At 36.3% G+C, this 24307-nt stretch overlaps 5 protein-coding genes and 1 pseudogene across 5 annotated transcripts; 3 read left to right on the forward strand and 3 right to left on the reverse strand.

Annotated features, from left to right (window-relative positions):
- The first annotated feature begins 253 nt into the window (after nucleotides 1-253).
- On the forward strand, nucleotides 254-4621 carry LOC143573235 (putative inactive DNA (cytosine-5)-methyltransferase DRM3). The gene is made up of 9 exons (XM_077058166.1): nucleotides 254-365; nucleotides 726-822; nucleotides 929-975; nucleotides 1764-1859; nucleotides 1979-2159; nucleotides 2263-2360; nucleotides 2780-2882; nucleotides 3058-3137; nucleotides 3248-4621. The coding sequence occupies exons 1-9, from the start codon at nucleotides 354-356 to the stop codon at nucleotides 4589-4591; spliced, it is 2058 nt and encodes a 685-aa protein (XP_076914281.1). The 5' UTR covers nucleotides 254-353; the 3' UTR covers nucleotides 4592-4621.
- A 1984-nt stretch (nucleotides 4622-6605) lies between these two features.
- Nucleotides 6606-9984, forward strand: LOC143573236 (FRIGIDA-like protein 3). The gene is made up of 3 exons (XM_077058167.1): nucleotides 6606-7681; nucleotides 9331-9470; nucleotides 9558-9984. The coding sequence occupies exons 1-3, from the start codon at nucleotides 6658-6660 to the stop codon at nucleotides 9918-9920; spliced, it is 1527 nt and encodes a 508-aa protein (XP_076914282.1). The 5' UTR covers nucleotides 6606-6657; the 3' UTR covers nucleotides 9921-9984.
- Nucleotides 9985-10720: 736 nt separating this feature from the next.
- On the reverse strand, nucleotides 10721-11354 carry LOC143573225 (uncharacterized; the record flags this gene model as incomplete). Its single annotated transcript, XM_077058158.1, has 1 exon — nucleotides 10721-11354. A coding segment is annotated over one exon (603 nt), but the record flags the coding sequence as incomplete, so codon positions are not given.
- A 2266-nt stretch (nucleotides 11355-13620) lies between these two features.
- On the forward strand, nucleotides 13621-15305 carry LOC143573207 (protein FAR1-RELATED SEQUENCE 5-like). The gene is made up of 3 exons (XM_077058146.1): nucleotides 13621-13661; nucleotides 14661-15031; nucleotides 15104-15305. The coding sequence occupies exons 1-3, from the start codon at nucleotides 13622-13624 to the stop codon at nucleotides 15296-15298; spliced, it is 606 nt and encodes a 201-aa protein (XP_076914261.1). The 5' UTR covers nucleotide 13621; the 3' UTR covers nucleotides 15299-15305.
- A 651-nt stretch (nucleotides 15306-15956) lies between these two features.
- On the reverse strand, nucleotides 15957-18542 carry LOC143573208 (putative CRM domain-containing protein At3g25440, chloroplastic). Its single transcript, XM_077058147.1, has 3 exons — nucleotides 18211-18542; nucleotides 17430-17837; nucleotides 15957-16517 (listed from the first exon to the last, which is right to left on the reverse strand). Exons 1-3 carry the CDS (start codon nucleotides 18436-18438, stop codon nucleotides 16005-16007), a joined length of 1149 nt encoding a protein of 382 aa, XP_076914262.1. The 5' UTR covers nucleotides 18439-18542; the 3' UTR covers nucleotides 15957-16004.
- A 1938-nt stretch (nucleotides 18543-20480) lies between these two features.
- LOC143573209 (calmodulin-like protein 3 pseudogene) lies at nucleotides 20481-20891 on the reverse strand (annotated as a pseudogene).
- Between the last annotated feature and the right edge of the window lie 3416 nt (nucleotides 20892-24307).

Raw genomic sequence — 24307 nt, forward strand, 5'->3', positions numbered from 1 at the left:
TGTAAAGTTTGGTGTTTTCTAAGTTTTATGTATTCTTCGGTTGGTTAATTCAGCGGTTGCTTTTGCAGATGCATATATTTTAAAAAGGCTTGGTTTGTGTAACTCGTTATATTAATAGGAAGCTATCTTCTTAGCCTGCCTGCCTGCTTCTTTTCATGCCAAGATGGTACACCAAAACGTTAGTCGGATACTACTCATCGTCCAGTATTTTGTTTTATAATGAAAGCTTTGCTGTTTTAACTGTGCAGTTGGAAGTAACTAATCTATCCGACAGCGAAGATGAGGTTAAACCCGAGCATAGAAGCCTTACCAAAGTAGAGACCATAGATTGCAATGGTTTTGCATGCACAAACATGTTCGTTGGGGTATGCCTCTTTTGTAGCCTATGATTATTGTGGAGCTACTTACCCGTGTTCAGCGGGTCATGCATAGTAATGTTATGACTCCAAGATCAGCAAATATAGTTTTTAAAAGATTGGGTTTTGCGATTCAAAAAGGGGTAGCGGCGCAGCTTGTTGCCCGCTTGCCTTCTGTTTCGATGTAATCCAATAAACAATCATATATTAAGATCTTATTCTATTATTGTTTCTTTTTTGTCTCTTCATATTCGTATCTTTTGTCTGTCACATTGATACATTGATTGCAGAAACTTAAATTGCACGTGGAGATTATGATCAATATTGTTAATAAGTGGCTACTAATGTTGTATGTTATCTTTTTGACAGAACGATGGTGCGAGCTCATCTGGAAGCAATGTAAGATCATCACTCCTAGGGATGGGATTTACGCCGGATCTTGTTGACAAAGCAATCAGACAAAATGGTATGTTATGCACAAACCAGTTTCTAACGATTTTAGGATCGTGCGATTAGGGCTCCTACGTGCTCAATTTTTATCTTATATTAAGCATTTTACTTGTATAATGTAGGCGAAGACAACATGGAGTTGTTATTGGAGACTCTCTTTGCATATTCTGTAAGTGGTTGTGATATACGATCCAGCATTTTTTATTATGTTTCGGAGTTCTTTACTTTAGCCAAAATATGACACAAACTATCATTGGCTTTTGTCTACTTTCATACTTTTTAAAATTGCTTCTTCCATATCTAGAAAACTACCTCTTTTTTCATTTTAAGGCGTCCCATGAAAGTTGTTTGTTTTATATACTCATCAAATTTGCTGGTGAATATTACACATATACCCCCTCACTTCAATTTGGTTTCTGTTACTATTTTGTAGGGGTGTAAACGAGCTGAGCTGAGCCCGAGCTTGAGCAGGCTCGAGCTCGGTTTGTTTTGACTTATGAGAGCTCGAGCTCGTTTCAAGCTTTTTTTTAAAGCTCGAGCTTGGCTCATTTATTATTTATTAATTAGTTTATATACGCGTTTAATTATTTTTATATATCTTGAGAAAAACCTTAAATGAGCCTAAGCTTGGCTTGAGCTCTAGTACTTAAGTGAGCCAAAGCTCGGTTCTAAAAGAGGTAAGTTTAAAAACACACAAGGTTCGAGCTCGGTAACCAAACGAGCTTTGTTTATTCGTTTCATCTCAGATCGTTTGCACCCCACTATTTTGTGTGATTGAACAAACGACTAATAAGCACGCACTCGTGTTAAAAAACTGTCAGCCAATTCTTTGAATTAGGCTGCATGATATATGTTGGTTGAGCAGTCATTTACTCATTTATACATTTGAGAGTTCAAAAAGATGAGATATAAGTTGTTATTATTATTATATTTTAACATTATATTTCAACAAAACAGGCCCTTCAAACATCAAAGGTCAGATCACTGCAGCCTGCTAACGGGTCTGTCCTGGAAAAAGACAAAGATTTGGCTCAAAATAATGGAAAACGGAAGGTAATAATCACAACTTGACCTCGCAATTTTCTTCCGCACGTTTACTTCCTATACGAGTCCTGATTTCTGTTTATGCTTCAAATGACTGAAAGTGACATTTTTTTTTGTGAATTCAACAGGCTGTTCTTATATCCCGTTCAGAGTCATCTGATTCTCTGGATGACTTATTTGAAGACGAGAAGGATATAACCAGCCGAAGCAGTGGCCCCACAACTATTTCTTTGAAAGAGGACAAAATGGCATCCTTACTAATGATGGACTTCACTGTTGAGGAAGTTGAGTTTGCAATGAACAAACTTGGTATGGTAACTTGTATTATCCCAAGTCTATGTGTGAACAAGTAGTGTGGTTTGTATTTTGTAATATAGAGTTATAGATGCTATCTTCTCTTGATTGTTGACAGGAGAAGATGCTCCGGTTAATGAACTTGTAGATTTCATATTTGCTGCTCAGATGGCTGCCACAGAAGATCCGACAAAGATCCATGAAACAAGGAATGAGGTTGACACAACAACACCGTGACAGTTGCAGAAACAACGAGAAGCACGGATGGCCTCTGTCCATTGATTCCGTGCTTCTCGTTGTTTCTGCAACTGTCACGGTGTTGTTGTGTCTTTAACCGACAGTATTTCATTAATGGATTGATTTTTTATACATTTTATTTTCAGTTACTGATTTCTGTTGATATTAACTATTAAGTTTGAAAGTTGTTTTTCTCGTGATTCTCATCCTTAAAATCGACCATGAATTACATATTCATTATAACAAAAAAGACTATTTGTGATGGCTAAACGCAAATTACCTGGAAAAAAATTGTGATAATAAGTATTAAATATTCTTGATTGTGTTTCTGGAATATTAATAAATATTCATTCTAAGTCATATTATTTGCTTAATACTAATTCGGTTAACATGAGCAGGATACCAACACCGAGACCTTATTTGGGACCATGGACAAGACACTTAGATTGCTTGAAATTGGCTTCTCTGAACAGGAAATTTCTGCAGCTATTGAGAAATACGGTGAGCATATCTTTATACTTTTCTTAAGTTGGATTTATATATGTTCTGTTAGACTAGTTATGCAATTATCCGAATGGACCGAATGTAATATTTTTCTCTATATATAGAGCCCCTATGTAACCCTATTATGTATACAATTTATTAATCCTGTTCTGTTAATGATTGTACGTATCAGGTCCGGACGCTCCCATATCAGAGCTCGCTGACTCGATTGTTTGGGATAGGATGGCTGACCATTCTGTTAAGACAGAAGAGGTTTTTTTATTTATTTATTTTATTTTTTTAATTTTTATTTTTTTTATTTTTAACTTTTTTGTTTGGTTTATGGAGGAGCATGGTTCTGACAAAGTATCTTGACTTCACAGGATCCATGGATGGCTGGAAACACGTCTATGGCTATGAAACCAGAAAAAGTGTTGGATGCCAGTTTTTATAGTAAGTTAGCATTAAGAACCGAAGAGAGACTTAAGGCTGCAGCTTCTCAGAGTCAGGCCTTGGACAGGTTTAGAGCGAAACAACCACAAGAAGATGCACCGGTTAATTTACAAAAACCAAAGCCAGAGTTTGAGGATTTGAATGATTATTCTGGACCAGCACACGCTGCACCAAAACCTCCGGTTAGCGCCAAGGTTTTACAGAGACAGCTTAAGTACAAGGCTAGACGTATGGCGGCGATGGGAGTGCCTAAACTCATACAGCCTGTTTCGTGTAGCAGTGTGGACCAGATGGTCGCCAAAGCTCCGTTATTTTTTTATGGGAATGTTATGAACTTAGCTCATGATTCATGGGTCAAAATCTCTCAGTCCTTGTATGCAATCGAGCCTGAATTCGTTAACACTCAGGATTTCTCGGCTTTGAGTAGGAGGGAGGGGTATATACATAATCTCCCAACCGAAAACCGTTCTCACGTTCTGCCAAAATCACCTATGACCATAGAAGACGCGATACCTCAAACAAAGAAGTATCAGCCGTCATGGGATACAAGAAAGCAGTTGAGTTGTGTTAGTTCTGAAACTATAGGAGTTACCCAACTCTGCGACCAGCTCAGAAACGTACTGAAAAACTCAAACGGGCGATTATCCGCTGAACAGCAAAACGATTTTCTTCAGCAGTGCAAGACCTTTAATCTGATGTGGGTGTCCCGTAACCGACTAGCACCCATCGGACCTGAGTCGGTGGAAAGAATTCTTGGATACCCGTTGCATCACACTGAGGCGGACGGGTTGAGCCTGGGAGAAAGGCTGCATTCGCTTAAACACTCTTTCCAAATCGACACTTTAGGGTACCACTTATCTGTTTTGAAGTCCATGTATCCCGAAGGCATATCCCTGCTTTCAATCTATAGTGGAGTGGGAGGAGCGGAAATCACCTTGAACCGCCTTGGGATCCGGTTAAAGGCGGTTGTGTCAATTGAACCGTCGGAAGCGAAACGTGGGATTTTGAAGCGGTGGTGGGATAAGTCGGACCAGACAGGGGAGTTGGTTCAGATTGCAACTATTCAAAAGTTGTCAAGTAGTAAGCTTGAGACTCTGATGAAGAAGTTGGGTGTTTTTGATTTTATCATATGTCAAAATCCGTATACCTACTCTCCCAGAAGCGTGTCGATGGCTGCTGCAGAATCGGAAAGCTTTGCTGGTTTGGACTTTTCCATGTTTTATGAGTTTGTTCGTGTTCTACAAAGAGTCCGGAGTGCGATAAAGACCAGGTGATTGGCTGTTTTTCTTGATGGAACTTAAGTTATTCTTGTAGGTTAATAACTTGATATAACTCTAAACTTTATGTACTTAAGGTCTTAAGTTCCCCTGCCTTTTTCACTTGCTAGTTAACTGATTTGGTTGGTGGAAAATTAACTAAGGATATATTATGTTTGCTTTTTAGGAATTGATAAGAATCTCTGAAAATATTGTTTGGTGTAGGAGATTGATACATCTTAACTTCTGCTAAACCATATTTAAGATGATTGAAAATTAGACATAATATGTAGGACTTGATGAATGAATAAAGCTTTTTATTGCCAACCATACAAGGAAAAGAACAAAGAATGATAGTCTCTTGTTATGATCTGGTCATATTTATTGATGCAAGAGTTATATGGTCACAACTTCTTAGTCTAGTCAAGGGCTAGATTAAATCACAATAAAAGATGATTTTCTACATTAAAAAACAATTCTTTGATTAAATCAAAATAAAAGGTTGGTCACAACTTCTTAGTCAATGGCTAGATTAAACTAGTACTTTACCCGTCCGGTGGACGGGAGCATTAACGCGGAAATCTTTAAACACTATTGATGCTAACTTTGATGTTATGCTTACATAGCAAGTGTAACATATAAAACAACCAATCAACCCAAGTTTGAACATATAAAACTAACTCAATAAACACCCTAATGGTTAACACTTAACAATATCAAAGCATTTTTTGGTCCAGATGAAACGGGGTTGACTTGGAAAATCAAAACCGGTTTGCGAATTTTCAATTATGAGACGTTTTAAGTATTTGCTGATAATTTTGTTGTTATTATTAGATTTTTTCTTTTGTTGTTATAAGTATTTGCTGCTATTATTTTGTTCTTGATTTTGATTCTTTTGTTGTAATTTTTAGGTTTTTTTCTTTGTTATTATAAATCATTGTTTATGTAGATTGGTATTTTAGTTGGTAATGTTTCTTACGTTCTCATTTTTCTATAAATTGGTGTTATTTCCTACGTTCTTATGTTAAGAATAAAACGTACAAGAACCTTCCCCTATATATATATATATATATATATAGAAAAGGGTTCAAATAAGAATAAGGAGTTTCCTAGGAATGGTAAGAACCAATAGATTTTTGACATGTGGCATTATAACTTATGGTGAAAGAATATTCTAGGAAACTATGTCGGTTTTTGATAATTTTAAATCTCAACCATTGATTAACATGATCCAATGGCTATGATTTATTCCTACTCTTCCTAGGAAACTACTTATTTTTAGGATAACCCTCCCCTATATATATAGGCAAAGTATAAAATGAAAACCCAACCCTATACACACACACACACATACATATATATATATTGCTTTTTTTTAATGAAGTTTTAATTAGGTTGGAGATTATGATGATGAAACAAGTGTTGTGTTGAATTCATTTGTAGTAGCTTAATTTTCTTTTCCCTTTTTGTGTTTGATTTCTAAGAAATGATTTAGTTTTTGAACCTAATAATTTTAGCAGGTGCTCGTGGTCTAACTAGCTAGCTAATGGTAGTTAGTTAGTTAGTTACAGTTAGTTTGTTAAGTGGTTGAGTAATGAGTAGTGTTAATTGATAAGCTAGGTGTATCAACCACTATAAATACCTTGTGAAGTTTATTATAATCGAACTGACTGTTCAAAATCTGTCCTGATCGGTCCTTTGGTTCAACTTTTAACCCGTTAACCTGAGTTTTATGCATCGACATCGACCTGTTCAAGTTTTAAGCAACAAAAGATGATCAAATGAGGTTTCAAAATGCTGAGATTTGTAAGAAAAACAACAGAAAATGATCAAATGAGGGTTCGATGCGTGTGTCTATATAAATATGAATAATTACATATAAAATTCCAATACGATTAATGGTGTTGATGGCTAGTTGGTACCACCGCCCGACTAGCGCCTATACAACACTGCAAACTGTAAAACATAATCACAACTTTCACATTTTTAATTCTCGTTTCATTCTTCTTACATTCAGATTATATTAGATTTCTAATATAGTGTTTGTTTTGACTGTATTTGAAGGTTTATTTGGCTTGCTTGCAATGGAAGATTCGGATTCGGTAGCAACACTCTTGGAATCTACAACCTCCAAAATCCAACAACTTCAGAAAGCGTTCGCTGAGCTAGAAAGTCACCGAGCTGTAACCCTAAACCTGAAATGGAAACAAATTGAGGAGCATTTTCATGGGCTTGAGAAATCCTTAAAAAGGCGTTTCACTGAGCTCGAAGACCAAGAAAAAGAGTTTGAAATGAAAACCACTCAAGCCCAAAAAGTGCTCGAGAAACGTCGTGCTGCGGTTATGGCTAAAGAAGAAGCTTCACTGGCAAGGCTTCAAGAGAAAAGAGATGCGGCAGTTGTTGCTATCTCTAATGCCTTCAAGAAAAACAAAAACAAACATTGTGTGGAAACAGAATCTGAATGTGAATCTAAATCTGAATCTGTTAGTAGTGAGATTCTTGTTGTGGACAAGAAACCACTTGATTCACATGTGAAACTGCTATCAAATCCGCAACTTGTTAAATTTTGTGAGGAGATGGATGCAGCGGGACTTCATAAGTTCATATCTGATAACCGGAAGAATATTGCTTCTATAAAAGAGGAAATACCAATTGCATTGAAAGGTATAAGTGATCCCGGTGGTCTGGTTTTGGATTCACTTATCGGTTTCTACGTCTCAGAGGGGTCAAATTTAGATGGGAAAAAAGACAGAGAAAAAGATACAAATCTTTTAGGGTTGAGGCGAACATGTATTATGTTAATGGAATGTTTGAGTGTTATGCTTGCTAATTTAGATGAGAGTACGGTTTGTAAGGTGATTTCTGAGGATGTGAAGAACCGAGCAAAGATTATTGCACAAGAATGGAAACCTAAGTTAGATGATCTTGATTTGGATGCTAGTAACGGGAACTCATTGGAAGCTCATGCTTTCTTACAACTTGTTGCTACTTTTGGGATTGATTCTGATTTTGATCATGAAGATTTGGCCAAGTTGATACCGATGGTCTCTCGCCGACACCAGGCCGCCGACCTTTGCCGCTTCCTTGGGTTGTCTGACAAGATGCCAGGTTATTATTATCAATATTTTCTTTTTGCTTCCTAGCTCTTAATATTAGAAGTAACATTTTGATCCACTTGCTTATTGAAAGAGGTTTATTACAGAAGACTAAATTATTGCGAGAACATAAAGAGCAAACCTAAATTGTCTAATTTATCTATCAGATTTATTTATTTTTTTTTAAATTACTTGTTACATACAAATGTCTATGTTATATACATAAAAGAACCATTAACTAACTTGTTCATATGGTTTTTGTAGTCACTTTTAAATGTTTACCTATACATAACTTACACATACCTACACATGTGTAAGTTATGTATAGGAAATATACCTACTCATGCTACACATAACCTACTCGCATAGTGTCTTCTGTGTAGGACCCTTCCCTTGCTTATTAATGGGTCAACTGAGCTATGTTTTATCTCAAAGGGTCATAGAAATGCTAATAGTATGTGGCAAAAAGGTTGATTTTTGTGCGAAGTTTAATGTTAATACATACATTCTTCTAAATTGCGTTATATATAGTAGACTATTATTGTAAAAAAAATGTACACAACATTGATCGGGTCAATCCGACTTTCAACACATATAAATAACCCATTTGACATCTCTGCTTTATTCTGCCCATGAAAACTGTAACTTCTTGCATGACGATGGTTTTGTTCATGGGTTGTCATATACAAACACCATCCCCATGGTGTGTGAATAAGGCTATACAGCTCGTATAGGGCCTATGCGAGTCGTATAGGCCTAACTTATTAACATGCGGAGGTGACAGTGTGGCAGCTTTTTGCAGTCTATACGAGCCGTGTAGACCTATATGAGTCGTATAGATATTCTTGTTCGTATAGACCCTATACGAGCCGTATAGGGTCTATATGACTCATATAGACAGCATGTCGGTTGTACTTTGGCCAGATATTTATAATTATTTTATGATCTATACGAGCCGTATAGATGGTATACGATCCGTACAGGCCATGTATCAGTTTTTCTTGCTCCAAAAGTAATTATTTTTATGGCAGTTATATTTCAAAAGCTTAGATAGCTCACATGGGCGTCAACCAAAATGGATTGCATGACCACATATAAAAAGTAAAAACGCTCATGTTGTTTGTATGTTTTTATGTATATAGCAAAATATTTGCTTTTAAATTACGTGTTTCTATTTTGTAAACAACTCGGATGTTATTTTTAATATTTTGTAATTTTAAAAAATCTAAAAAAAAAATACTATACGGGTCAAACAGACTCTATACGAGTCGTATAGCCCTATACGGCTCGTATAGGGGCTATATGATGCAAATAAATGAAAACTGACACTCCTGACCGAAAATGATTTGACACTACACCTATACGAGTCGTATAGGACTCGTATAGGCCCTCCTGGTGTGTGAATAACCTCCTTGGTGTATGAATAACCTAAGCCTTTGTTCATTTGTTTGATCACTTGTGTAATATCTAAAATATCCGCTATTTCGTTAATAGAAATAGAGAGCACTTGTGGAGTGATTCATTCCATTGATATATTCCTGGAAAAATAAGTACTTTGACATGAAACACAAGCAAGAAATGTTGCGGTTTTCATGGGTTTTTTATCCAAAATTTTGCAAATATATTGCAGAATCACATCCTATGTTTGCGTATAATCCACAGGTGTAATTGATGTGCTGGTTAACAATGGAAGACATATTGACGCGGTCAACCTAGCATTTGAATTTGAACTCACACATCAGTTTTCTCCTGTTACGCTACTCAAATCCTACATGGCAGATGCAACTAAAGCTGGAACTCAGGTATGAAAACTTAAGAATCCATAAGTTTGACCCATGGTCAACTGGATGGTTCTGCCATAAACTTATGTTTTAATATTCAAATTTCAGAATGATGTCAGCGAAAGAGAATTATCTGCACTAAAAGCCGTCACAAAGTGCATTGAAGAACACAAGCTTGAAAACGAGTATCCGTTAGACCCGCTTCAAAAATGGATCCTTCAGTTGGAAAAAGTCAAAGCAGACAAAAAACAGGAAGTGGCTAAACCTCAGTCCAAAAGACCCCGAGCCAGTGCTGTGGTGGCAGGATATGGGGCCCACAACAGTGCCAGGTATGCACCGCCAGTTCAGCAATACATGTATTACCCTGGCCCACCCGAAAACCATGTTCCCTCATTTGCTTACAATATGGGTCCGAACCATGGGGCGTACTTTGGGAATGGTTTTCAGTACCAAGCTGCATACCTTCACTAAGAAGTAAGAACACTTTGACTTTTAGGTCTTGACTTTTGATGAAAAAAAAGTTGGTTTTGTAATTGTTTGTACTTTGTTGTATAAGTTGACATTGTAACCTTTTAATATATTTATTATTATGTTGTTAACTTTGGCTCTTGTGGTCAACAAGTGCGGTTGACTTGAATTATGGCAAACACATTTGATTTTTGTTTTGTTTGACTATGTGGTCAAATTCACAGTATGACTTTATTCTTTGACTATAAATCATACCACATTATGTTTTTAGTAAAACAAATACTCAACAAATAACACGAATTGATCATGTGATAATATATTTTAAATTTATGATAAAATTAAAAATATGAATCATTCATTTATTTACTTTTTTCATCTTATCATTTTTGAAACTCCCAAAGGAAAGCTTTATGAAACTAACGGTCTATCCGATACCCAACATATACTTGGCGAGTGACAGATACTGGTCTATCCGATACCCAACAGATACTTGACAAGTGACAGATACTTGACGAGTATATACTTAAAGAAAAGTTAAGTTTTCATGAATTTTTTTGAAATGAATATAATATACATAGAATAAATGAAAAGAAAAAAAAGTAAATTATGTCATCCTGTGTCAGGTATATAATCGGATAAATGGGTATATGTTATCTAGTAAACAAGTATATCACCAAATCCTATACACGTCTTATACCCGATTACCCGACCATATATGATATACCTGTCCTAGATAATCCATAATCCAAGAAACTATTACATTTCTTACAAATTACTTACAACTTATACCACATCACATTATAATTGAGCATAGACATAATTCTCAACCCAAATTCAATGCAAAAATGCATACACAGCAGTCGAAATATAAACCACAAGAGCAGAACTCACCAGCACAACCATCGAAGCAACAGCATTAACCGTCGCCCGACTGCCACAGCTCAACAACCCCAACCGAATCTCGATCACACTCACCATCGAAAGCATAAGAAACAAACACCCCATAACCGATCCAACAGCCGATCCCAGCATCCCAAACTGCAACGCCTTCACATTAACATGCGCCTTGAATGCATCATCAACTTCTTTACTATTAAGCAGATTAATAGCCAGCTTCAAACCCTGCGCTACCAACGACGAAAACAAGAAGAAACTGAACGATACGACTTCGAATACTAGAAGCTTTTTGGCAACTGATATGTCCGCGTCGCATGCGGACCGATTATCCAGGCTGCGTTGGCCTGGGGTGGTTAAGGAGAATCCTACGAAGACTGCAACCGTGAAGAGCGAGTTCACGTTCACGAGGCCGTCAAGTGCAGTTACGTGTATGCTGGTTGTTGATGTTGATCGTGTGGTGGTTGATGATGATGAGATTCTGGTTGTGTATTGTTGATCATGGAGGTTGTAATGATCTGATCTGTAATTAATTGAAGTGAATCAGGATTAGTAATAAGAATAAGGAATATTGGTTTTTACTTTTTATTAATCCCAACTATCATTTTTTTGTTGCTGTCGGTCCGAACTAACGAATTGGTTGCTGACGGTCCCATCTTTTAACGTGTTTGTTTCAAACAGTCCCCGACTAACAGAATCCTAATAATGTTATTTGCTAGTTGTCGGAAAAACCTTTTTGGCCAGAAGAGTCACATTTTTGACGGAAAACTCAACCTGAACACCGCCACCACCACCAACGGACTCGCCACCAACCAATCAGTCAATCACCACAACTTGAGCACCACCAACCGAATCCGACAATGGTTTAGGGTTCTAGCGACCTCAATAATTATGGCTTTTACTTTTTCAAAAGGTTCCTAAATGTCAGATCCAAGTTAAAAGAATTTGAGAAAATGTTGAGTTTTCTGGGAAAAAAAAAGTGAGTTTTCCGGGCAAAAACGGATTTCCAGATTACCTGCGACAAATGGCTTTTGTTTGAAACGAATTCGTTAGTTGAGACCGATGGGATTAATAAAAACCAACGCACCTAATAATAATAATAATAATGGATATATGAGTAATTAAGATGGAAATTGAGAGCTTACTCTGCTGCCATGGATGAAGCTTGAAAGCTTCAATTGAATTTTGGAGTGTTTTTGAGGGGTTTTGTGGGTATCCTGGAATGCAAGGGAAAGCTAAAGTGGTTTAGCGTGCTGAATTAAAGACAATTGTTTTTAAAAGCTCATTTGATTTGAAATAAGTCGGCTCGTATTGTCTTCTGATCAAAAGCCTAAATAATCGATTTAAAACTCGAAAAAATAAAATAAACGACGTTAAGTGTTTTTTACGGAGGTTCATTGAGAGAAAATTAGTTGAAAAATTGGACCATTGACATAGATTTTTAAAGGTAAGATTATTATCGACCAGTTCACAAAATATGATATTATTTATTTCCAATTTGCCTTTTAAATATATGATTCGAGTAAATATGTATGTTTCAGGTAATTAGAACATGTATCATGTAATACTAGATTCGTACAATACCATGAAAGTTCTTAAAACTAATTATCTATATAGAAGTAAAATTGAAGGTTGGTGCCACAAGACCCTAATTAGATCAAGTGGCACCACCTCAATGGTCCAAAATTTTGTTTTTAATTTTGTTTTATTGGTTAAATGTTTTTTTTTGTTTTTTTTTCTAGGTTCTTAACAAACGTTATGTTTTTTGTTTTACTGAATTCGTGTCAACTCACCACCATAACGTCTGGGACTGAAGGTTGGTGCCGCAAGACCCTAATTGGGCCAAGTGGCACCACCTCAATGGACCAAAATTTTGTTTTTAATTTTATTTATTGGTTAAATGTTTTTCTTTTTGTTTTTTTTCTAGATTCGTAACAAACATTATGTTTTTTGTTTTACTGAATTCGTGTTAACTCACCACCATAACATCCGGGACTGACAATGCTCGGGTTTTATCGACTCACCGCGCAACGTCCAGCACCGACAACGCTTGGGTTTTACTAACGCCCGGGTTTTACTGAACTTTATTTTAATTTCGATACCATAACAATCGATATCGTAGCAAATGTGAACAAAATCGACAAAATTCGTGTTGGCCCACTGTCGAAAAGCTCGGGTTTTTACCAGCGCCCCAGTTTTACCGACTCACCCGCCCGAATACAAGTCGAGTCGATGTTTCAACGATCAGGTTTTACCAATGTCCAGGTTTACCGACCAAATAAACATTGTTTTAAATATGCTTTAAAAATTACAATATGTTATACGAGTGTCGTAGAGTCACTAACTCAGTGTCTTGGACCGACCGACGTCAGCCCATCGATTCACCTTAATTTTTTTTTTCGTTTTGTTTTAGTTCCAGTACCATAACGAACGTAGCTAATACTGACTAAATTTGTGTTGACTCGCTGCTGTCGTCCGGGGCCAACCAACGCCACCCCATTGTCCTGCCTCAATAGCTACTATTAACTGAATTCGCGATGATTCGCCATTGCAACACTTGGGTTTTACCGACCGATTTACCACGCAACGCACAGTTAAATCACTAGTTTTAATAGTAAATAAATACCCATCCCGAATATTTCGCGTTTCAGATTTATCCGTCGGGTGCAGGTACGGGTACAGCACAGGCACAGTTATATATATATATATATATATATATATAATGAATATGCTAGATTATCACTTTTTCTTTCTTTCCTACATTTTTGTAGCTGTTTTGGTGTTGTCCGCCGGTGAATTTGTCGGCGGCGATGATCGGCAGTGGTGGCGGAGAAGATGCAGCCCAATTAGGTCATCATCTTTCTTCTCTTACTAATTTATTTCAACAGTTTTTTGATTGTATTGTATGAATCACAATCTGAAGTATGATCCAAATTCATAACTTTCCATTTGTTGCTGTTAGTAATAGTAATCATTATCCTTCAATTGAGAAAAATTTATTATTAATAGCCAGTTTTTGGTGCTTGGATGTACTTTCAAGATCCTATCATTTTGACATTTAAATATCAATTTTAGGGGTGTAACTGTAAACGAGCCGAGCCACGCCTGAGCCTGACCTCTGCTCGTTTATAGAGAGCTCCAGCTCGGCTCGTTTCGAGCTCTATATATAAAAGCTCGAGCTCGGCTCGTAAATAGTTTTTAAGCTCAAGCTCAGCTCGGGTTCAGGCTCGGGCTCAACTTGTATATTATTTGTTAACTAATTTATATACATAGTTAATTATTTTTATATGTTTTGAGAAAGTCTTTAACAAGCCTAAACTCGGGTTGAGCTCGTGTGCTGTACCATAAACGAGCCGAAGCTTGGTTGTGTAGTGTGAAATTAATATATAGAAGTCTAAAAGAGTTAAAACTTAAAAATAAGTTGGGCTCGTTAAGGCTTGGCAAGCCTGAATGATCTTCCCATACAAGGCTTGAGCCCGGGCTTGATAGCTAAACAAGCTTTATTTGAGGCTCAGGCTCAATAAGGCTTGGCTTGTCTCGAGCTTTTTAACGATCCAGTCTCAAATTGCTCACGAGCGGCTCGGCTCGTATTTTTCTCGTATATAATGGAGGATTGTGTATTGTATCAAATGAACTAGTAAATACAGTTTACATTTCACAAATTATTTATATGCATATTAACAGTTAAATTGTATTTAACTGGACAATTAATAAATACACAATCCTCTATTATATAGGAGTGAAATACAGCCTTACAGAGCTTAATAATAAAAATGACTATGCTACCCTCAACTAATATTATACTCTTAACACGCCTAATGTTTATAACAATGGATGTTAATTTTGCAGCAGGGTTAACAGGAGATTATGCAGAACCATGTGTAGGTATGGAGTTTGACTCAGAGGATGCTGCTAAGAAATATTATGACGAATATGCAAGACGCGTAGGGTTCAAAATGCGAATCGATCAGTGTCGTCGATCTGATGTTGATAAAAAGATAATATCTCGACGGTTATCTTGTAACAAAGAGGGTTATTATACAAAATCCAAGAATCAGTTTGGGCAAATAAGGAAACAACATACTAGTTCAAGACAAGGTTGCAATGCCATGATGCTTGTTCGGGTTAATCAGTTGGGAAAATGGGTTGTTACTAGATTCGAAAAAGAACATACTCATCCGCTAGTGTTTTCGCCTTGTGGGTCTGTTGATAATGAAGGGGTAAGTTGGTCATTTTACCTGGCGTGAGTGTTATTTTGTTTTAGTTTTTCTTAATTATTGGAAAATATGCAGGATTGTAAAGAACGAAGGATTCAGGCGTTGGCTGAAGAGTTGAAGCATCAAGATGAACTGATTAAGTTTTATCGAGAGCATTTAAGCATGTTTTTGAGAGACGTCGAGCAACAGACACAAGTTTTGTCAACAAAAATACAAGTAGCTGTTAATAATATGAGAGAGATGGAATCAACAGAAGACGAAGAACACTAGATGTATGTTTTGTTCTTGTTTATTAGAGGTAGTAGTTTCAAGTTTCAACCGTGTATAAGTTAATTTGATTTTTGTTTTTATCTAAATGTTTATGTGAAAGTCCATTTTTAATGCATACAACTTCCTAAAATTGTAGATTATTGTTTCTTGCCAATTACCGTATATCTATTTGCAAAAACAAATACTTAACGAGCTGAGCTCGAGCCCTCTTAAATTAAACCGAGCCGGGTTCGGACTCGGCTATGCTTAGCTCATTTACACCCTACTTGCAGCCAGATCATAGAAGGAAACAAGTGACAGTTGGATTGTAAGATTATTTAAATCTTCAACTGAACTGAGTATTTGTTTCTGCATATTTTTGATTTTGTTTTCATGTATAAAGTCTTTGCTGCATAAGAAGCCAAGTCCGTATATTGTTGTAGTTGCATTACATCTTGTTTAAAGATTTTGGAATTAGTTGAAAAGTAGGTGTAAATATCAAGAAACAATACTAGGACTTTTTAAGTTTTAAAACAAAACTAGATTATTTATTAATTACATGTTACCCACTGTGGTTGTGCCACCTCTGCAAGAAAGACTGTAACCATAGTCAAAAGTTTCAAGTTTTGCAAAGGTAAAACATAAATCAAATTGAACAACTTGAATGCATTTAGAATAATTAAGATTAGTATTAATATTCTTATCAAGTCAATTAACATTTCAAATATCATCTTCTCTTCTTTATAAGTGAAGCAGCTCTCAGAACCACGCGATCGACCTCGTCAAATTCTAATTCTTTTTCCTTCTTCGAGTTAGCAGATATCCGCCTCAAGTGCTCCTCAAAATCATCTTCAGCCTCGTTACTTTCTACACGAAACTTATCAAATTCATTTAAATAAAGCGGTTTTTCATCATTATCTTCATCTGTTTCACGATCTGTCTCAAAAATATCAGACAAATCTTCTGAATCCGAAACTAGTTCTGGGCCCGTCACATAATCATCATCATCTTGAAAAGTATCATTTTTAGCGATGACTTGTTCGAGTTTCTCTTTGGCCTCAAGTTGTATCTTTGAATATTCTTCAGGCTCAACAACTTCAGTGTCCGATAATTCTGTTTCCAAATATACCCCTGGCCCGTTTCCAGCTTTTGCGCGAAGTAGCTCAAGATCTTGTTCAAGTCTAGGAATGTATCTTCTAACAGCACGAAGCGCGTCTTTATATTTTGATTTGTCTAACGCCTACAAGATAAAAAAAATGATACTTATTTACACACACTATCCCATTTTAAAGACATTATTGCATACTTCCATTATATATATATATATATATATATATATATATATATATATAAACTATTTTTACCTATTTTCTGTTTTTGCAAAATTAATATGATAACAAAGTAATGAACACTATTTTATGAAAAGTAAGATGATTTCTATTAAACTAAACAATTTATGACATTGTAGCATTGTAAACATTAGTTGACTGTTGTCAGTTAACCCGTACAACAGTTGGCCTGTCTCGTATTAAGTTAATTTTCTACATTTCGCACAATTTACCAGTTATCAACAAATAAATCCTAATCGACTCATTTCTTAAAAATTAGTTAGAAATTTGCCACTCCTCTGTAAAGTTGTTCAAAAAGCTTGGGGCTCGCTCGTAGTTTGCTCGAAGAAAAGCTCCTTTAAAAATGAGCCGCACCAACTTGGCTTGTAAACGAGCCAAGCCCAAGCCAGGGTTGGCTCAGCTCAGCTCAGCTCAGTTCGTGGCTCACTCGATAACTTGGCTCGTTTAGATTAAACACCAGATTTTAACGAGCCAAGCTTGAGCTTGGCCTTTAAGCTCGTTCAATTGGCAGCCCGAGACAGCTAGTTTACGTCCGAGCCCGAGCCCGAGCCCAATCCGGCTCCGCTCGGCTCGTTTACAACCCTAACCCTCTAGCATAAGCGTGATCGGGAAAAACACATTTCCGTTTTTAGCTAAGTTTCTTGATGGCATGCTATCACTAATATACAATCCAAATCGACCCATTTCCACATAAATGACTTGGAACACCTTTTTCCAACGCATTTGACCCGTTTCAGTTTCGGCTAAATTTCTACATGTGGCACATTACAATAAAAATACATAAACAAAGGTAAAAATCATACCTTTTTCCTAGGTAGAGTAACTCTAGGCGACATAATTTCAGTAGGCGGCTGTGAATAATTCTTCCCTCTATACATAATAATAGTGTCATCGTTGTCAATATCGAGCACAATTCCACCACTTAATCTTGCAAGCTCAACCGCCATATCTTTAACTTCATCGGGAGTAAACGTTTTTATTCTCACTTGTAACGTCTCGTGTTTTTTCCAATGTAAATGCATGTTGAGGATCACACCTTGATATATTCCACGTCTTCCAATAGGCACATAATTCTTGCTTTTCTTCCCCATTTTCAAAAAATAAAAATGTTCTTCCGGTGTCAGTATTTCTGGATCATGCGTCGTTTCTGATGACTCTTTTGGTTCAATCTTGTTTAGAGCTTCCAGTAACTGCTTCTCTTTTCTTTGAGCCTGTAAATAAGTTTCAAATGCTATTTAAGTATTAATAAATTAATCGAGTTGATAAAGCTTGTAATTAGGGGGGTAAACGAGCCAAGCCGCTCGTGAACTACTCGAGGTTGACTCGAATCGAGCTGAACTTAAACAAGCTCATGCATGAAAATAGGCTTGTTTAATAAAGAGCTCGAGCTTCACTAACATAGCTCAAGCCAGCTAGCGAGCTTAAACGAGCCTATTATTTATATAAATTTTATTTAATATATATTTATTTAATAAATATTATCATACATGAAATTACTAAATACTATATATATAAAATAAATAATAGGACACGAGCCAAGCTCAAGCCTAGTCGAGCTCGGGCTCGTTTATAATCAAAACTAACCTTTCTCAGTTTGAATAGAATTTTTTCTTCTGCGGTCATTCTTTCATAATCTTTTTTCTTCTTATATCTAAATGACTTTAACCACCTCACAACCGCTCTTTTTCCCTTCAGTTTTTTCCTCTTCGGTTTAGCTTCACTTGGACCGTTTGCCACCGTGTCGGTCCAACAGCTCGTTTGTGGCTCTAAAACTTTGGGAACCATGTCCATAGGAGCCGAGTGATACCACATGGTACCACACGGGAGGTATCTTTTCGTAACATATGATGTTTCATGATCCCGAACCTTGTGTATAACATTAGAAAAACTACTACAACATGAGATTAGCAGAAAAATCCTATAATAGAGGTAGTAAAACATCTTCTCAAAAAAAAAAAAAAAAAAAAAACTGGTAATTTTTAATCCTGCAAAATTACTATCTTTTTTTATAAATAACTAGAGTGTCAAATGTTAGGCCCGTTGATTATACCCGTACTCAACTAACCCGACTTGACCAGGTTTCACTTATACTCGCTTAACCCGACCCGAACAAACCATTTGCCCAAATGCCCGAAAACTGATTGTTATTAGGTTCGGGTATCGGTTACACCATTACTCCGTTAAACATTAAAAACCCAAATAACCCGAACTGATTAACCCGACTGCAAAACGGATTGGCTATCGATTGTAACATTATGCAGTACAAAAGCCCGAAACCCAAACTACCCGATTGCGATGCGGGTCGGTTATCGGGCACGATATCATACACGAAAAACCCAACTTGATCAACACCCACATCAAATTGTTGATTTTTAGGAGGTTTTATGCATTAAAAACCCTTAAAAAACAAATTTTGTTGATTTAGCCATGAAACATATTAAAAAAATTAAACATTATTTGGTGAAATTTGAGTTGAAATCAAGTTAGATGTACCTGGGATTGTGGAGAAATTGGGAATATGTTAAAGGGTTGAAGATAAGAAGATTCTTCTTCAGGTGTTTCGATTTGCAGAATGCCATTGAAGTCACAGCTCTCATCATCATTTCTTAATTTTCTGTAATAACATCAATTAGGGTTTATTATCAGACTTGTGGCAATATTTGGGTGAAATACCAGACAGACACACTATGGAATTGTAGACACAACAAGGTCAACCGGTTAATAACCGATCCTACCCATCGGTTAGTAACCGATTTATATTTTTTATTTCAAAATCGGTTGTAAATCGGTTAACCAATTTTTTTTATTATTGTTATATTAAAAAACTGGTTTTTACGATTATTAACCGGTTCAGTCTAAGCGGTCAAAACCGGTTACTACCCGACCCAAAAAACCGGTCTAACTGGTTAATTCCCGCAAGAAAAGAACGGTAAAAACCGGTGATCAAGTATGGGACCGGGTATGGGTTAACTTTTGAAACTTCTAGTGGTTATGAGATTTAGGTGTTGTTTATTTTTTTCAGAAGTAAAATGTGTAGTGTGTGAATCACATCTGCAGGCATCTGTAAAAGAAGATGTGGTCCTATGAACCAAACCTAAGTGCTCGGCAAGAAGAAAACTGTTTGTTTTTAACGTATGTAGGCTGCTAATATGTTGGTGGTGGTGTACAAACTGTGAAAGTGGGGGGTGGTAGACGATTATAATAGGCGGTGAACAGTGGTGGTGATGGTGGTGGAAGACGATGGGTAGTGGTGATGGACGGTGGTGGTGGTGTTAGACAATGGGTGTTGGTAGGATGTGAAGAAGTGCGAAGAAGTTGAATATTACCTTTTTTCTAAGACCATAAAACAATTTTCAGGTTTTTTTTTAAACCAAACCGGCAGACATAAGCCCATTACAGACCTTTTAAGTAAAAACAAACAGAACCTTAATGGTATACATGTTTACTTGAGTCGATTACTCGAAAACATATACTAGTTTAACAAATTGTATGACGGATATGATTTTACTTTTAGTTTATTTTAAGTATATATGGTTTACTCGATCATATTCGTAGTTTCTTACCAATTGGGTTTATTTTAAGTGTATACGGCATATAATATACCTGATTTATTTGAAGTGTATACAATAATAGTTGATAATATACCAAATTAGATGTTGTTGAATGTTGGATTAGCATAAAAAACTAAGCTAAACATCTACCTTGTGTACCTTATTGAAAAGTAATATGTTACAATGCATACATATATAATTTCTAAGTATCTATACAATTTCCAAATAAGAAGATAATCAAATCATACTATGAAATAAAATCAAGTTTCCAAGCCAGCAAAACCACCTGCCTTCATCATTTGCTTAAACTTTGTAGTTAACCATTCCATCACCATCTTCATCCACCTTTTTGATCATGAGCCTACACTCCTCAACCGATCGACCCTGCCTCAACCCAAGGGACCCCAAAACGGACCTAAGCTCTTCCACGGTGATAAACCCGTCCCTATTTTGGTCAAACATGTTAAACGCCTCCCTCATATCCTCCTCTTCATCTCTCTCACCCAATATTGTTTGATAAAGCTCACCAAACTCCTCCATGTCCACGAACCCGTCCTTGTTGACATCAATTTTCTCGATCATTTGTGCAAGATCATCGTCTGGAATGTATATCCCAAGGTTTTCTAGAGAGTTTGCTAATTCTTGTTTTGTGATTTTGCCATCACCGTTGCAATCAAACATCCGGAAAACACGACGTAGCTCTGCTGGATCCATACCACATATGGAAATAACACAATATTTAATGGTTGTTTGGTAATATGGTTTTTTTAGAAGAAGATTGTTATGAAATTATAGCCAAAGGTTTAATGAAGAATAGAAGAAAATATACAAAATAGTAACAAGAGGGTTTATTGAAGAGCAATTACAGTTATTGAGGGGTTTTGTGGTTGTGAGAAATATAGGGAGAAAATATATGAGAATGGCCACTAATTTTGTAAATTGTCATTTTGTTTTAAGTGGTTAAGAATATTGCTGACAATTTGGCTGTTTTATACTCCATAAAAGGATATATTGATTTCTCTTAACAAAAAGAAACACTTGGAAACTACTTTCTTCAAAAATAGTTGAATTAGTTACCAAATCAAATTGCGGTTTCGATTCTAAGTTTCAGTTATTACACCTTTGGTCAAACGACTTCTCAAACGTAACGCAGATGGTCCATAGGAATTTAAGTTTTCCATCAAATTTTCAAGAAATGGCCAAAGTATTCCGACGTTAAAAAGAAGCAGCTTACATCTAAACTAACTAATTTGAACGGTGATAAATCAAATTTTCGTCATTGATTCATCTTACCCGCATAGGCGTTTGAAGTGCCATATGCAATTGTATAACATAAACTTAACACAATCATTTTCATATTTCTTGCACTACTTTTATAGTGTTTCTAATAACCACCATTAAAAAAACACCACTGCTTATAGGGTTAAGCACAAACAGCACTACCTTATAATTCCAAGTCCAACCACAAACCTAAATTTGACCAAAGGCCACAACTTTTCCAGATGCAACCGGTCACGGTGGTGTTGATATACTAGGCTTCCTTGGATCTGTAGAGAACAAAAATATAAGAAATGGTTCATGTATATCAAATTTTGCACTTTTTACATACAAATGCGCATATTTTTGTACATAAAAAACTAAAAATAATTTATTTATAGAGAAAATTACTGTTTGAGTCCCTGTGGTTGTAGGGCGGAGTCACATTAAGTCCCCTAAAAAATAATTGAACTAGTTGAATCCCTGTGGTACCAAACGTGACCCAAATGAGTCCTTCTGTCATTTTTCTGTTAAAAACACTGTTAAAATGAGGGGTAATTTAGTCTTTTCAACTTACAAAACAAAAACAATACATATTTAAAATGCAAACATCTTTGGGTCATCTCCATCGTGTTTTTCACAGTCCTGAACTTTTTTTTACATCTCCATGACTCCATCATGCTTTTCAACATTATTTGGGTTTTTTAATAGACCAAGATAAGTATTGTTCTTCTTCTTCTCCATTTTCTAGCCGACCAACACAGTGGAGCTGCTACCGACCAGACTGAAAGAGTGTGTTGGCTCTTGAAATGGCGGATTGACAGCCAAATTAAGGCAAAAATTGATTAACTGTTGTTTGATTAATAAACCTTCCTAGAAAAAAATTGATGATCAATTGAAGATAAGATTGAAAAATTGGTCGACGCAAAGAAGTTAGGGCTCCATCATATCTTTCCCCGTCATCTGAGCACGAAGCCTCGCCTAAGATTCGAGGTTACTTGCCGGAACCTTGTTATGGGCGGAACCTAGTTCAGCCATCGTCGTTGTTGCTTCTTTCTCTGGAAACCATCTTCTGAACCGGCGAGCAATGCAGAACCCTAGCCGCCGCTGTTACTTATTCGCCATCATATTTCGTTCGTTGTCAAAGGTCGTCGTTACTGAGGGATTTGTGTAAATGTGGAGAGTAGAATGGTGCGGTTGAATCTCAGACGTCAGTGGTGGAAATTACGGCGGTTGGATTTCCGGTCCAGATCTGGAACCGACAACCATCACAGAGGCTGGTTTTGTTCTGGTTTGAAAGTGAGCACCGGTTGAAGGAGCGAGGATTACTGGTTCATGACCAGTTATGTCTTTGCTAGATGTGTCGCCGGAAAGCCAAGGGTCGCCGGAATCCCGTTTAGATGGCACATGTATCTTCCTCTGTTGTTCTTCTTGTTCTTAGATGTAAATATATGGAATTAGTTTTTGCATTTTAACTATGTATTGTTTTTGTGTTATAGGTTGAAAAGACTACATTACCCCTCATTTTAACAGTGTTTTTAACAAAAAGATAACAGAAGGACTCATTTAGGTCACTTTTGGTACCATAGGGATTCAACTAGTTTAATTATTTTTCCGGGGACTCAATGCGACTCCGCCTTGCAACCACAGGGACTCAAACAGTAATTTTCTCTTATTTATATCTTTTTTAATCTCTAATCATGTACTTACACATGTGTAACACATGTATAGATTATATTTGTCCATATTTGTTTTAGTTTCAGGAGAGATGAATAAACACTGCATTTCAACATTTTTTTTGAAGTTTCAAAAGTTTTTAAGATTGAACAGATGAACGGTTTATTTTGTTTTGGGTGCTGCCGCAATATTTAGTGTTATGCATAGATTCCTCCCCTGTTTATAAAAGTGTGTGTGTCTGTGTATACCATAGTTATTATTGATTACCTTTAACTTAATCACTGTCACTGGATACGAAGTGCTGTGAATCAGGTGCTGTGAACCGCATAGGTGCAAAGGCTGTGTGAGCAGAAACATATCAGTTGTTGAAGTGAAGATTTTAGATGAAACTTTTATTTGGAAAAATTAAAAAAATAATTAAAAGCAAAATGAAGGATTTGCTTTTTGAAACTGATAATCTGATAACATATATATGCTCATACATTCATAATAGTTAGCCAATGTTGAACAATCAGTTCCATACCAGCTCCAACAAATAATTAATTATCCAATTACACGAAAATTTTCTATAAATCCAAAAACTATTACATCAAAATTGTGATTAACTTGAAAATGTGATTAGTGCAGTTGAGTATTTGTAGGAGTGCAAATAAGCCAAGCCACTCTAGAACTACTCGAGATCGGATCAATATGAAACTCAAAACGAGCCGAGCCTTATCGTGCATGAACCTCAAGAAAGCTTGTTAAGTTATCGAGCCTAGGCTCAAGCCTTGTATAGGAAAATCATTTGGGCTTGTCGAGCCTTATGTATTTTTAAAATTTAACTCTTTTGGACTTCTATGCATTAAATTTCACGCTGCACAGCCGAACTCAAACCGAGCTTTGGCTCGTTTAAAGTGCTCACACGAGCTCAAGCCTAGCTTAGCCTCGTTTAATTTTTTTTTTAAATATATAAAAAATAAATAAATATGAATATAAAATAATTAAAAAATAATAAACGAGTTGAACCCAAGACGAGCTCAAGCTTAAAAAAATGACTCACGGGCCGAGCTTGAGCTTTAGAAAAAAAGAGCTCGAAACAAGCAGAGCTCGATCTCTCATAAGCCAAAAACGAGTCTATCTCAGGCTCGGCTCGTTTACACCCCTAAGTATTTGATATAAACTTAAAATTATTAAGAATACATACGATTTGTAGA

This window comes from Bidens hawaiensis, unplaced genomic scaffold (assembly GCF_021521415.1).
Source record: "Bidens hawaiensis isolate Kalapana, Puna unplaced genomic scaffold, B.hawaiensis_p1.1 tig00026238_1, whole genome shotgun sequence".
In the NCBI taxonomy this organism is placed as follows: Eukaryota; Viridiplantae; Streptophyta; class Magnoliopsida; order Asterales; family Asteraceae; genus Bidens; species Bidens hawaiensis.